The sequence below is a fragment of the Platalea leucorodia genome, assembly GCF_965183815.1.
Source record: "Platalea leucorodia genome assembly, chromosome: 1".
Taxonomy (NCBI): domain Eukaryota; kingdom Metazoa; phylum Chordata; class Aves; order Pelecaniformes; family Threskiornithidae; genus Platalea; species Platalea leucorodia.
In genome coordinates, this window is record NC_138823.1 from 150,949,044 (window position 1) to 150,965,059 (window position 16,016).

A 16,016-nucleotide genomic window follows, 5' to 3' on the forward strand; every position below is an offset into this window, starting at 1 on the left:
ACGATAAGATAATGTGTAAACATAAATGTAATTCTCCACTTTTTATTTACAGATGGTAAATTTAAAATTGAGCTAAACACATGCTAATTAAAACACATTTCACCAACTACTTATAAAATTAAGCACTATTTTGTTTGATATTGGTAGAAACAGGAAATTTGGAGTGATGGCTACTGCTACACCTGTTTGCAGTCGTTATACCACACCAGATGTGAGATTGATATATCTGCATTTTGTCCTCTCCTGTGAATTGCGAGTGATCAAACAGGCAAAAACATAATGACAAGATGACTGGACAAGTTTAGCACAGAGGGAATTGTTCAAGACATTCATAACTCACTGCACAACCACACACGCAGTGAAGGAAAATTTATTGTAATGTCACAGATATGCAAAACCATTTATATCTACAATGAATTTCAAATACAAGCATATTAATTGTAGAAAGTCTTTGACATATCTTAACCGATAGTCTTTTGAAAGATGTAATACTAAAAGACACACAAAACTAGGTGTGAGTGTTTTACAAAACCTAGATGTGACAAACCAATAATGCAAAACCAAGCATAATTTTCCAGAGATTTATTTTTGTTATTAAATTATCTTCATATAAATGAGCTCTGCTATGAAATACAGATGCTAGAAGGAGTAATCATGTATTTAAATGTGGCTGTATTGCAAAACAAGTGTGTTGGTAAAAGCTGCTAAGGCATCAGCCATACTTTGCCTTTTCTGTTGCTAGAGCCAATCTGCGAATGTTTGCTATGCAACCAGCTGCTGCCTCCTGCAGAGTTTCATCTGTAGAGCCCACCATAGCCAGCAGGAGCTAGCAAAAATACAAAAGAGAAACAGCATAAGAAAACCAAATAAGTACGCTATTATTTAAATAATATTCAAATCATATCTAGAACAATTGCATGAACTTACATAATAAAATACAAAAAAATCATAAACACTGTATTATATATGTATGTATACCTATATATGTATACTTTTGTATACCTATATGTATTAACATACACATAGAGCACAACACTTTGTATTTTATCATATTTGTACCTGTAATTTGATATTTTCATGTCTGATTTTCTGTTTATTGTATCATGCCTGTCTATTGGTTGCGTCTTGGATTTTTTCTTGTAAGTAGAAATTGCATATGCTTTAATTGAAATCATGGTTTCCCCCCCAGGTACACTAGTATATTTGCACATGCTCAAGATTTTTAATAAACAAAGCCATACATTTTTTTTTTTGGCCTTGATCATGAAACTGGATCCATGTGAATGCACCCTTGTGTCCCATTGACTGCAGCAGACTTCTTTACTGTCACAGCAAACCACTCATGTTAAACTGCTTGAGGGATACAGATCTGGGTATATCATTCTTAAACATTTGCATGTAAAAGTAAAAAACAAAAGCTCAGAAAAGGCACCAAACTTTTGGAGCAGACTCAGCTTTTCAGCCATGTGGAGCAGATCCTTTATTCTGGGAGTCATTCAATTTTTTCAATGGAAATTCCCTTGGAGTAAGGTATTGTTCAACACAAGTGTGACATAAGACAGGCCTTCATGATAAAACATTTTTACATATCAGAAAACCATTAATAATGGGTTTGGATCTCAGTTCTTCAGTGTGTTGTGATGCAACTGCAAATGCAATATATGCTGGAAAACAGAAGACACTTGCTTAGCTTAAATCATCTCCATACAATCCTCAGATTTCTGAAAATCTGCCAAGCTTAATGTGCGTTCAGGTATGTTGAAGCTCAGACAGCTCTAATTAAAACCTATATTTTCAGTCTGCAATACTTAGGATTCTGTGTTCACCCAAACAATGTTGAGTCAAACCACAGAGAAATCTGTTATCACTCAACTCCAGTGCATATTTTTCACACAGCTAAAATATTACACAAAATTATGAACTGCTAAATATAAAAGCATAAATTGAATGCAGACATCAAATTCGTATGCTACCTTTTTCTAACCTTCCAGCAATCGTGAGGCACGGGCCACAGCTGCACACATATGGCATTTGCTTATGGAGATCAAAGCATTTTATACTTGAGGAAGTATTTGTGTTAGCCAAATGTACAAAACAAGCATCTTGCCAGTCACCTTTCACCCTTTGACCCCTACATGTAACTTGTAAGGGTGCCTGTGATGGGCCTGAATTATGTCAAAAAGAGTATTATGTAAATTGAGCATCGACGATAATTTTTTCTAGCAATTCTTCCTATAATTTCCATTAATGCAATCAGATATCTCTGTACAAATAGCTAGATAAGAATTCTTGAAGTCTGAACACTCCTAAAGGGATATGCCAGAGTTAAAATGACACGAGAAGAAATGATACGAGAAAGCTTTAAGTTCTTATACTTTCTTTGCATGGAAATGTTGGGCCAGGGGCAGGAACCAGAGAAGCCAGTGGAAGTTTCACCACTGACTTCAGCTGGCAGGAGGACCAAGCAGCACACCTCTGTGTCGTGATAAAGCTGCTCTACAAAGCACAAAGGCCAGAATGCAAGTCTCATCAGATGCTTAACTGCTTTTTTTTCTTAAGAAATACTGCTGGATGAAGATCTTTCTTCCTCGCTATTTTCCACCAGCTGATTTCTGATCAGCTTCAAGTGTTTCTTTGGGTGCCTCACAACTTTCTCGTATAACTTACTGAGGAAAACTGGTATAGATCCTTCATATCCCTGACTCAAAACCAAAAATATGTATGCACATACCCTTCATACGGTGGTTTTGGTAAAGCTATAAGTTGCAAATTTGGGGGCAAGGAAACTGTATGCCTTATGTGATGATTCATTGCATCTTCACAGACCTAGTGGAAGGCTTTTTCAGCATAGTGAGTGTGGAACTCAAACTTTCATAATACTTTCAGCATAAGACTTGTTATCAGTTTGTAAGAGCAGAAGTTTATCACAAAAATAATGTTTTGGAGATACATTATCTAGCAGAAATATAGCAAAAAGCAAAAATAGACTGTTGCCTTTATTATGACTACATGTTAGGTAGGACTCAGTTCAAGGTTATTTATTTCTTTCAGCCAACGCTTCTTCCTAGGCTCTGAAAACTTAGGAAAATAAATATTTTTCTGTCACTTTCCATGCAGAGCTCAATATTAAGCAATAACAATAGTGTGTGGGGGGGAACTGTGGTCTTTATTGCAGGCGCATTTTGAAAAATCAGGGTTAGGTATCAAAGAACAGCCTACTACATGACACTGGTTAAAAGTACACAAATAGATGTCTAAAGAATTAGTGGTATGAATGCAACCAATGCAAACAGCAATTTTAATAAAGATATCAAATACTGATTTTTTCCTTCTGAGTCTGGGAGATCAAGAATCAGTTCCTCTCTAATTCGTTGTTTTTCTAAATCGCTTGCCAGCGGTAACATCCATAAGAACTGCTACATCATTCAAAGTCCTGTACTACACCATGTCTCAGGATTTTCACAATACGACTTCAAAGAAATATTCTTGGAAACGCAGTCTAATACAGTAGCTGCCTCTGAGGACTGAGGATATACAGCAACATTTGTCAGTCAACCTACTCCTTTTGCTACAAAAAGGCAGCTGAAGAGAAGATTATCGAACATGCAAAATATTTCAATATAAGTAGGTAATTCCATGTTTAGGAATCTAACTTTGAACATGTTGATATAAATCTTTCCTTAAATGAAATAAAATTTTATTCTTTTTGTATGTACCAAGAAAGTTATTATTCTTTCACTTCCTGACTGCCACTCCTTGACCCTTTCATGGGTTCAGTTCAATTTGCTGGCAATTGGGTCATCCAATTCAGGTATGGAAATGTATTCATAGACAGTATACACAGACCATACCCACATATTAGATCTATTTGACAAGTCCAAGAAATCTTTTTCCATTCCAATGCACCAGTGCAATATAACATGTCCTTTTTCTTGATGCAATGCCCTTGAACTTCATGTATCCCTTCTCTTTACTGTTCAGGTATTGTTTTCTGACACATGTAAATGTTAACAGATGTGAGAAGCAGTAAAAAAGCATGTGGTATAAATGCTTCTTTCTGGCACATAAGAGGCACTTTCCATAGACAGAGAAAGCATTTGCAGCACTATGTAGCCTTCATTTTCTGTTGGCAGGTCTCTATATTCTAAGGCGAGAGTCCAAAATTTTTTGCACAGTTAGCACGTCATACCAGCAAATAAGCACAAATACAAGCTGTTTGGAGAACATACAGAGCATATGTAGCATTTCTGGGCTCCAAAAGCAAGAGCAATGCACAGCCAAATCATTTAAATATTCAGAACAATTAAGAAGATTTTGCTATTACTAACCCAGCTTTAAAATAGCACAGAATTGTGATACTATATTAGGATTGCACAATCATAGAATAATTCAGAATGGAAGCGATCTCAGGAGGTCTCTAGTCCAATGTCATGCTCAAAGCAGAGTCAGCTACAAGGTTAGACTAGGTTGCTCAGGGTTTTATCCAGCCCAATCTTGAAAACCTCCAGTGATGGAAATGGCACAACCTCTCTGTGCAACCTATTGCAGTGTTTGACTGTCCTTGTAGAGAAAAAGGTTTTCCCTACATTCAGTCACTCTTGTTTCAGTTTATGCCTGTTGTCTCTCATCTTCTTGCCATGCATCACTGCGAAAAACCTAGCTCCATCTTTTTGATGACTGACCTCCTTGGGGGTACTGGAAGGCTGCTACTAAGTCTGCTTGAATCTCCAGGCTGAAAAAGCCCAGTTCCCTTAGTTTCTCCTCATAAGGCAAGTGCTCCAGCTCTTGACAATCCTGGTGGTCCTCTGCTGAACCTATTATAGTTTATCCATGTCTTTCCCACATTGGAGGGCCAAAGCTGGGTGCAGTATTCAAGGTGTGCTCTAATGAGTACTAAGGGGAACAATCACTTCCCTCAATCTCCTGGCTGTGCTCATGTTCATACAGCCCAGTACTGTGTCTTCTTCACTGTCAGGACACACTGCTGGCTAATGTTCTGCTTGCTTTCTACCAAAATCTCCATGCCCATTTCAGTAAAACTGCTCCTCAGCCAGTCAGTCCCTAGCCTGTATCACTGCAAGTGCAAGTGCAAGTCCTTCTCAGGTGCAGGACTTTGCATTTGTCCTTGCTGAATCTCATAACGTTCCTGCTGGCCGGCTCCAGCCCTGCCTGGGTACCTCTGAATGGCAGCCCTTCCCTTGGCTGTATCGAAACTGTCCCCACTGCAAACTTTATGAGTAAGTAGCCCACTGCCTTCCCCAGGTCACTGACAAACACGTTAAATGGTCCCAACAGAGAGAGCCCTTCAGCACTCCCCTTGTCACCAGCCTCCAGGTAGAGTACAACCCATTAACTACTATCCTCTGAGCTGGGTCATCCAACCACTTTTAATCCATTTGGTTGTTCACACATCTAGAATACAATACATCCTAACTTGGACAGAAGTATGCTGTGGGAAACAGTGTTGAAAACCTTCCTAAAGCCAAGGTAAATGACATCCACTGCTCTCCTCTCATCTACAAACTTAGACACATAGAGGACAATCAGATTTACCTTTGGTAAATCTATGTTGACTCTTCCAAATCGTCTTCTCCTTCTTGTGCCCAGAAATGCGTTCCAAGAGGACTCCCTCCATAATTTCCCCAAAGACAAATGTGAGGCTGACCAGTCTGGAGTGCCCCAGACTGGGAGGAGGGATTGTTGCTCTGAAGACATGCTTTGCAGACTCTTATTGTTGGGCCTTATGCTTTCTGGCATACCAAAGGTGTAACAAAAATGGGAAGTCTTTTGTTCCTCAGGGGAATAGCAAGGGGTAAGGGGGTAAGCCACAATATTTGCTTGGATATTCATGCATCATGAATGATGCCACGTTCCACTGTCTGATAGCACAGCTTCCTTAAAATCCTACCTCTACAATCACAAAATAACCAATTGAAAAAATGATTATTTCCAACAAGATAACATAAGCATCAATGTAAGAAGTTGTAAAAGTATCATTCCAAAATGGGTATGGATTCCTGGAAGAGTAAGTAATAAAAATGGGCTAGTAATTATCTTTTCTATGAAGATGTCTTTCTAGAATTTTTCACTTCTACAAAAGAAGTAGCTCAAGGGGATTTTTAAAGCAGAAAAAGTGTAGACAAGTTTTGCAACAAGAAATCCCAAATCTGACAAAATCTTAGATGTTAGTGATGGTCCATGTATGGGTACAATAACTTATAAGTACTCATTTTCCTTTGGCCACAGTCATTGCAGCTTCCAGGCTCAGAGGTGGGAAGCAGGAAACATAGGAAGTGGTGATTTCAGGAAGAACACAGTTTTGCATGTATTAATTTTAAATAAGGGGTTAGTCACATGATGTTTCTACAACACGTTTTCCAAAACAGTGGAAAGTGTAGAACAGTACTGCTGGAAACAGGGTCCCTTGCTCATATAAAACAGATAAAAGATCAGCCTATTCAATACTCTGGAGTCCTGTGAACATGAATGCAAACAATGAATAAAGAATAACTATAAAAAGAATATTTAATGCCTTTTTTTTTTCCTGTCTTCTTTAGGTTTTCTGCCCTGTAAAACAAATTTTATTTGATTTTTTCTAATCAGAAGGAAATATGGACAAACTCCTTCAACAAGATTGATATCTATAGTGGGAAGCTAGTCAGAATTCACATAGAGCTTAGCATTCCTGGAACTAAAGACATTTACTTCAATACAACTGCTGCTTCTATGTGCTGTGCTGGTGATGACATCTTGTAGATTGACATAGCATTTCCAGTTGGTGGTAGGACTTGCCATTTTTTTTTTTTAAATTTAGATTTAGTATCTGACTTCTTTTACATGCAACATTTCCTAAAGGATGCTAAATTTCTAGCACTGTGATTTTCTAATTGCGTAACACTTCTTTTCCAAAAAAGACATTTCTCACATGCTTTTTATAAATCTAACCTAAAAGAAAAAAATACTTTAAATAAAAGCATATGGTAGAAGCTTATCCAAGAAAGTATCAGTCTAGGTCCAGCCAGCATTTTGCTAACTTTCAACACCATATTGCACACTGGAAAATATTAAAGCACCTAGTTTAAGTGTTATGTTACACATATTCCTATGAAAATACTTCTCATAAAATTAAATTATAAATAATAAAACATACTGCACAATCAAAGCATAATGAAGGTTAAGCTAAGTCACTGTTTCTAAACTAAAATTCATGCTGATTTCCTGATTTCCTCTTTCAGCTGAGTGAAAGGGTAAGACAACATGCACCGTGCACAGCCTCCTAAGAAGATGCTCATGCAAGTTCTGCAGTGTTTTCTGGTACTTTTGTTTTTCTCAGGTGGCACGAAGAGAATAGATTTCAGACGTAAAGTTCAGTGTGCCAGGGAACACTGAGCTAGCAGACGTACAAAATTCAGTACCAAGAAATTCCAGTAAAGGCAAAAGATGGGCAGGGCAGACACCTACTGTGCTGATTCCCTCTCGTATAAGGTCTCTCCTCCCTGGGACCAAAGTCAGAGCAGCCCCGGTGTAGCCTAGTTCATTCACTTTGAACATAAAGAGGTGGGAGCTGAAGCTCTCTGGCTGGGGTGGGAGAAATCCTAGGAAGATTGAACCTGGCTTCTTTTTCCTTCCTCTTATTCCTGTATTTCCTCTTCTCTCTCTCATGAAACACATCTCCATTATGGCAGCCATGGAAAAAGGATAACAAACTTTGGGAGTCACTCAGGCATGGCTGGGGGGATGAGGAGGTCCAAAGGATGCAGCTTGGCCTAAGGTACACCTGACCGTGGTGGTGGCCAGCAGGCTGGCCAGGAGCTGTCTCTTCTTTCTCATCTTTCCCTTCCTCCCTCAGAAAACCAGTGAAGAGTGCAGGGGCAGGCAAACCTGTGCACGTTCTGCAAACAGGTGCAGGACATGTTAGGATGAGAACAAACTTGTCTGCAGTTTGTGGTGCACTTCCAGATTAAACCATTTCACCTAGCTCAGGACTTATGACAGGTGTCCTGTCCTCTGCAAGTTGTTACTTTTTCCTATGTGACTGCCTGTGACAAAACAGCTGTTGGTAAGCTGAATCCCACAAAATGCTGAGAAACAAGGGAGAAAGAAGAGTAGGGCTTGGCAGATTCAGTGAAGTATTCTGAACATCTGATTACCAGTACCCTACCATGAGATGTTAACTATTTCTTTAGAATACACAGCTTCAGTGAACTTCAACTGATTTTACGCCATGATAGATTTGAAGTTTAAAATCGTTCTGGGTACAGCTTAATTTTTTTTTGTTTTTCCTATCTGCTATCTGTCCCTTTTTGTCTATTTATTTTGTTTAGTCATCTCCTGTATTGCAACTAAACCAAAAGGTATTTGGGACAAGGTCCATATTTCTCCAACACATCTGAATTGTGCCTACTACAATGGGGATAGCACTCTTGAAAAGAAATCCTCTTGAGCACACACTAATAAAATACAAAATAAGAATATAGTTCTCATACTCTCCAGTGAGGCTAAATGTTGCGTTGCATCACTTTGGAGAAATACATACAGCCTGAATGCCTAAAGGGCATTATAATACGAGATATACACACTTTAAGTACATATACATACTTGCAAGTTTTTATATATCTACAAAATATGAATAAACCCTACAGCTTGCTCTTCACCTCATCTGTATTAATTGTCTGTTTCTTATATAACTATCTAGAGAAGGATGCCCCCCTTCTGTGCAAAGGCATAATAAATGGGCAGGGAACTCAGAATATCAGTGACAAGGAGACAGTGAACAAAATGCTAAATGGTGAAACATAAAATAGTTTCAAAACTGTAAACTTGCAGGCCACTTAAAAATACACTAAGCTTAACGGTTTTCCCATCTCAAGTTGTTACTTGTAGGACTTCAGAGGGATATTTCTAACAATTTCAGATATAAGTCTAACTAAATATAAACATACCATGCAAAGGTAATGTAGCTAAATAAAACTAGTAATAAAAATGATTTCTAATCTTTGTTTAAAAGGTAGGATTATATGTAACCAATTGGAGTCCTTAAAGACAGATAGTTTGAATCTACATTCAGCTGTAAGAAGTTTGGTGCAACATTAAGAAAGAATTCAATCATCATGAACATTCCAAGGTACAAAGAGTCTTACAGGATATGAAATTCATCCCACAAAAAGCAATAGGCAGATCTGATAATCCAGAAGTGATGAAGCCCAGGGTCTTACAGCATATTTTTATTTGAACCACTTTCTCTATTTTATTTTTATTTCATTGTAGTTTTCATGAGAAGATTAACATATAAACGGCTTTTGGTGGGATAGAGAGAATAAAGAACTTTTTCATAATCTCGACAGAGTGACATTTTTTAAAAAGCTTTTTTCAGTTCACTGGAAATTCATTTTATTAAGACTAAAACAGGAGCCTGCTAACTTACTACATGTAATGGACATTGAAAACAGTAAACTTTTGTCATGGATGTTCCTTTCCTTTCATAATTTAGTTTGGCTCAGTAACATGTTGGGAACTACCCTTCCCTTATATTGCTGCCAGTCTGATCAATCTTTCTTCTTTGTATTTCCTGCTCCTTTTCCACACTTACCTGCTTTTTCACACTTTTTCACTTTACAGCAGCATGACTTTTACCTTGTCATTCCTTCCCAAGTATTACTGAGGAGGTAGTATAGGAAATTGAGAAGGAATTGATAATTTAATTTTGGTTTTCCAAATTTGTTAACATTACTATCAATATGAATACTGTCATTCTGTCTGTTTATCTCTAGCAGTCATATGAAGATTATACAAAAGTTAAGAGGGGGCAGTTGCAAATAAACTATCAGCAGCAAGTCAGCGGAAAAAAAGGAGGTTTAAGCTGTCCATTAACCCTCACATACTGAAGGGTTCTGCCTGACTTGTCAGCAATACCCTGAAAACATGGGGCATTTTTTTTCTCTAGTTTGTCTAATATTCCTGAAGTGCACTATAACTAGTCTGTCTCTGAAGACAACATTGACCTGCAGCAAAGAGACACCACAGTTTCCAGACTAGTGACAAATTTTGCAATGTTTATCTCAAGTTGCATCTTATCCTCAGAACAGCGTACAAAATCTGACTGTACTAGTATTTTAAAAGTATGTTAGATCTACTGGTATGCATGAACAGACTTCAAATTCTCTTCTGTATTCAATTCCAAGTACTCATTTTGATCTCTAAAGTTAATATAGCTTTAGGTCCAATGGTCTAAGTGTCTGTCTCTCTGCCTATATATGATCATTATAATCAAAACCAGTGGGGTGCTTTTGGTAGTAAACCTTACATATCAAAGTCTGGGGATAAAAGCAGGATATTCTCACTGTAGATTCATACAATAGCATTTATTTCAAATAACGAGCCAGCGTATTTTAAAGCTGTTTGGGGTTTTTTTGTGGCATGCAAGAAGACTGATCTATAATCTCATGTTTTTAGATGTGTGGGTGGCAACAGTGCATACATTTACATAAACTGGAAGATGAGTTGTATCGTTCAACTTATAGTCTGGTTTTAGATTAGTAAATGTACTAGAAAATGTTCAATTAGAACACAGCATAAATAAATGTATAGATGGTATGAACACAGCTCAGCTTTATTCATATAAATATGAAACTGAATGTGATGAAGCAAGAAATGAGCTGGAGCTGTTCATGGGCAAAGGTCCGTGTATAGTCTGCATATTCATTCATATCTGTAGATTTAAATGTATGATACCAGAAAAAGATGAAAGAAACGATGAACATAGAGTGGAAGTTACTTTTCAAGATTGTGAAACTGCTTCTTTTTTGTTATTAGAGAAAAACATAAGGAATAAATTATTTTATACTGAGGAGTCAACTTCCTATAATGAACCCAAATTTCTGAGTCACTTGAGCATTACTTTATGAACAGAGTGTGATATGGTGATCATAAAATATATTTACTAGTGCTGGAAATTTATATGCTTTCCTAAAGTCTGTGCTGTGGAAAAACATTACCACGCCCACTTATTGTGACAGAAAAATGCCTTGGATTTTTGGCGATTAAAACATAAGGGGTGGCTTGAATTAGCACTCCATTCAGGTCATATTCAACCAAAGTATTTGTGATTTGCATATAGTTCTCTAGAGTGGAGTTAGACAGATATTTTTAAAAAAAGAAGCAAAGCATCTCCCCAAACCCACTCAAGGACTCACTCTGGCCACAAACTGCTTGAGTGGCTGCTGGATTTTGGAAGCTTTGTGAGATCAGAGATTTTTAAAGACACTGTGTAGTCTGCAAGCAAGCAATAATACCTGCAAGCCTGACTTCTCTATGTCAGCCAGGAAATACTAGAGGCCTTGATCTGCTTCCTTCCCTCTCGAAAGACATACCTATGAAGTAGGGAATGAAAAATTCAGTAATAGAAGTCAAATCTAAAACTTTCCCCTGATTAGAGCAAAAGCCTGTTCCTCAACTTTTTTATTGAGTAATTGCTCAGCTTCAATTCCAGGCATCAAGTTTTGGGGATGTTTTTGACTTATTCATTTGCTTGGGCTTTTTTAGTTTTATAAAAAGAAAGCTATAGTTATGCTTGGGCAAGTGGAGGTTGTAGCACATGTATAAAAGCTCTGCTAAAGCTGGTTAAAGCATGCGGGGGAAGATGTGAAAATTAATTTCCTAAAACCATGCAACTCTATGCTTTAATATAGAAAGAAAAAATTCATGTGGGTCTTCTAGCTGAATGCTACCACTGCAAATGGTAAAAAGAATCACAATTAATACTCTGAACTCGGTACAGTGGATACTTTGTATCTCAGGTAGGATGAAATGGTTGGTAAGGTTAGTTAACTAGCTACCCAAAATACTATTTCGCATCACTAATGCTAGCACAAGAACATTATTAACAGCATGTTGGACATTCTTGGGTGAGTATACTTGGGGCACACTGCCACCTAATTATAACAATATGGGGAAGCTGGTGTAAGACAAAGTGCTACTCCTACAAGGTACCCTCTTTTTCATCAGTTCCCAACTCAGAGAGGCTACTTTTCCATGAAAACACTGCATCACATGCTTGAATCAGGATAAAATTAAGGAACTTAACATCCTTTCCTGAACAGGAGCATATTTACCCAGAATATTGGCATTTATCAAACAGTGGTTTCTCAAAATACAATTCCCTTGTGTGCATTTGTGGTGCTGAAGGGATTAAACAGAATATCAATTTTTCTCCCCACTCCCCAGGAAATCAACCGAAATTTAAAGATAAATAATTATTACATTTAACTGCAAATTTTATGAGAATGCTTGGATTATGAGAAGAAGAGTGGAAAGATTAACAAAAACAGCCTGATCAATCAGAAGCAAACCCAAGATCCAAGTCAGGGCTTCAGGGTGTCCCTAGCTGTATGTTACATTGAAAATTTTTCTGTCCGAATTGTTTGCGAGGACTTTATCGCCTTGCCCAAATACATGGACATCTTTTCAGTTTGTTATTAACAGATAGTTACTGGCAGTCCCTATGCATCTGCTGCACGTGTAGTGTGCCATACTGTCCAGTGTAGTAAATCCAGTGCTTTCATGAAAGGTAAAAACTTTGTACTGAGCTGTGATGTACTTGCACAGGAGATGTGACCTCCACGGCTCGACATTGTGAACTGCAGTTTGCAACTGGCTCTCACCTCTACTACCATGAAGAACTTAGTATGCTCAGCAAAGTTTGCAACCTCACCATACACCACCCTTCCCATTATCATTTATGAAATACTGAATGGCAAGATCCCTTGACTGCAAAACTTTATACTAATTCCTACACTTTGATTCCTCATTTTTAACCAATTATTTATCCTTTCTAGGACTCTGCCTTCTCATCGCATAGGAGTTTAACTTCGTGAAGAGTTTGTGGTGAAGAGTGCTGTTGAATGCTCTCTTAAAATCCAAGTGTGGTCAATTCAATACTTCCAAAAAGCAACAAGATTATTGCACATGAATAGACTAGCAAACTGATGAGAAGACAAAATGTTTTGAGAAGCAAAAGACTAATAAAATATTCTCTATACAGTGAATGTCCAGCAAATCCAGTACAAAAGTATGACAGACCTTCTTTAGATATATACATGCTCCATTAGCCTATAATGCCTCTGGAGTCCAGCAATTACCTCTCTTTGGAATTCTGTGAAGGAGCTAATCCAGTCTAATGACTGTTGGATTTGCGCAGATTGCACAGATACAATGTTTGGAGATAAAAAGAGCAAATAAATCTGGATTCATCCCACATACCTGTGGACAAGGTAAGCACCTCCAGAGGACAATTCTGATTTTAGATGTTCTAAATACCTTCTGGAGTTTTTTAATCTTTCTATATTTCCACAGAGCCCTAATTTATGTATCTTAGCCTGAATCCAGTATTTGGAACTGTCATACCTGTATGGCAGTATGGAAGCACCTTTATGAGTGCGTGCTTTCTCAATCCTATGTCATGGAGAGGTTTTTATATTTTTACCTTTATCTTCAACACAAATGCGATGAATAGACTAGATAAAACTTAAATTCACTTTCTATCTAGAATAGAATCCTTTAGGTTGGAAAAGACCTTTAACATCATCAAGTCCAACCATTAACCTAGCACTGCCAAGCCCACCACTAAACCATGTCCCTAAGCACCACATCTCCCTGTCTTTTAAATACCTTCAGGGATGGAGACTCAACCACTGCCCTGGGCAGCCTGTTCCAATGCCTGACTACCCTTTCGGTGAAGAAATTTTTCCTAATATCCAACCTAAACCTCCCCTGGCGCAACTCAAGGCCGTTTCCTCTCATCCTATCGCTTGCTATTTGGGAGAAGAGACCAACCCTCGCCTTGCCACAACCTCCTTTCAGGCAGTTGTAGAGAGCAATAAGGTCTCCCCTCAGCCTCCTTTTCTCCAGGCTAAACAACCCCAGTTCCCTCAGCTGCTCCTCATAAGACTTGTGCTCCAGACCCTTCACCAGCTTCGTTGCCCTTCTTTGGACACGCTCCAGCACCTCAATGTCTTTCTTGTAGTCAAAGCTTTCCAGTTTCCCCAGATCTGAAGATAATGTATATAATTTGCAGTGTATCAGACTCCTTTGGTAATTAACTAGCAATACTGACCCATATTCTTTTACTTTAACCTTAATTTTTTCTTCAAAACTTCCAGAGATTAAAAATTATCATAAACTGTTGCATGAAATCCTGTACTGATTAGCAGCTGGTAAATACAGCCACTTATCCTTGGAGATAAATGTAAAACTAAATAAAATAAAATTTCCAATAAAATGAAATTGTATGGACCTTCACTCATAGTCTAGGAGAAGATACATTTTAGCTTTTACATACAATTGATCGCTATATAATCCCCATTGCATTATAACCTGATCCAGCCCTCGCTGAAGTCAGTGACAGAATTCTCATCAGCCTGCTGTCCCCGACAGCCTCCTCAGGCCTTCAGACTTTATGCCAAAGCACAGAACACTGATGAGGAACATTAACACTAGAGCCCACCCTATAATCTACACATTGCAAAAAGTCTTTTCCTTAGCATCTATACCGTGAAAGTGACAGCAATAAGATGTTCCATATTACTTAAAAGACAGGGCTCTTCAAAATGGTAACATAAAAGAGATTACGATGACTGGGGCTTGAAGGCAATTTGAACTGAGTGAGTGATTCTGCAGGAAGAGGGAAAAAAAAAAAAAGTTTTCATAGATGACAACAATGAATGCATAATTCAGTACATTAAGGACTCCTAAGTGACAATTCAGCCTCTATTTACACATATGTATACATATGTATAGGTATGTGTGTGTTATATATATATATATGTATATTCTAACTATTTTTTATGTTCAGCTTCTTTGAATAGCTCCTTACATACAAGGAAACTATTTTTGATCAGCTGAATGCCAAAAATAATTACCTGGCATTCTGTCCTTGTACATTAAGCCCAGTATCTCTCAATTAAGAAAACTAATTTTAATATCTGACAATTTAGATAAGATATTATTCCATAAACATAAAAATATTTTAATATTCTTCTTTCTTATTATTGCCAAATTAGAAAAAAACATTTCACATAGTCACAAGAATAAGACTGGTGCAGGGAGCTAAACAATTGCAAGAAGCTGCTCTGTGTATTTCTGTGGTTTGGAAATAGCGCCAAGTCGGAAGGAAAAGACATTCTCTGCATTTTCTAAAGCAAGATAAATACAGAAAAGAAATATAGATGAAAGATGGAACTGCTATCTATGGACTCTGCCAGATTCCTTGGCTTTTTGGCACACCTATTGAAGCTGGCAGACTTAGCCAGTAGCAATCTTTTCCATTAAAAGGAGCAGCATATATTTTGGTTTAACATACTTTGTTTGTGCATTTTTTAAGCTTCAAAAATGTCTATTTAAATTTTTTTTAAGGATTCCTTCTGCACAGTTGGCTGCAATTGCACTTATTTGAAGTGGCTCATTTATCACTAAAAGAGCTGCAGGGCACAGCTACTGTTAAACAGCTCCAACAAACCTACAGCTTAGTGGGACAAGCTTCTTTTTATAAGACTAAAAGATGTTTAAAATGTGCCAAGAGGAGCTTTATGCCAGTCTCTAGGTTTGCTATCCAAATGTTACTACATTAGAGGTCTCCTGAAGCACAGAGTTTGGGCAAAGATAAGCTGATCTCTCTTAGGCTGCTGGTTTTTCCCATCTGAGATCAGCCAAATTTTAACAGAACAATTGCTACATATCATAAACTTTAGTAATGTGAAATTTCGAAAAATCATCTAAAGTCTGAGGCTTAATCTACACTGAAGCCAAACTTCATTACCTTTGGCAATGGTGCAAAAGCAAAATGCTTTCCATGTAAGTACCCCTACTTTATGAATGGTGAAATTTTGCTTATTATGAAGGTAAAGGCTTACTGGTTTCTGTTTCCTGGAGCTGAAACTGTAAGGAAAATGTTCACACCTGGCAGTTGCTAACACAACAGAAATTGCAGTGGCGTAACATTGTCTATTTTCATTAATCCTTCT

At 37.7% G+C, this 16,016-nt stretch overlaps 1 protein-coding gene across 1 annotated transcript in view; it reads right to left on the minus strand.

Annotated features, from left to right (window-relative positions):
- Window positions 1-712: 712 nt before the first annotated feature.
- The window catches only part of ODAD2 (outer dynein arm docking complex subunit 2), a gene marked incomplete at both ends in the record, with an annotated part of 90,859 nt that continues 75,555 nt past the window's right edge, over window positions 713-16,016 (minus strand). The window contains one exon of the mRNA XM_082327305.1: window positions 713-826. Coding sequence (XP_082183431.1) covers window positions 713-826 — 114 coding nt within the window. The remainder of the gene's footprint in view (window positions 827-16,016) is intronic.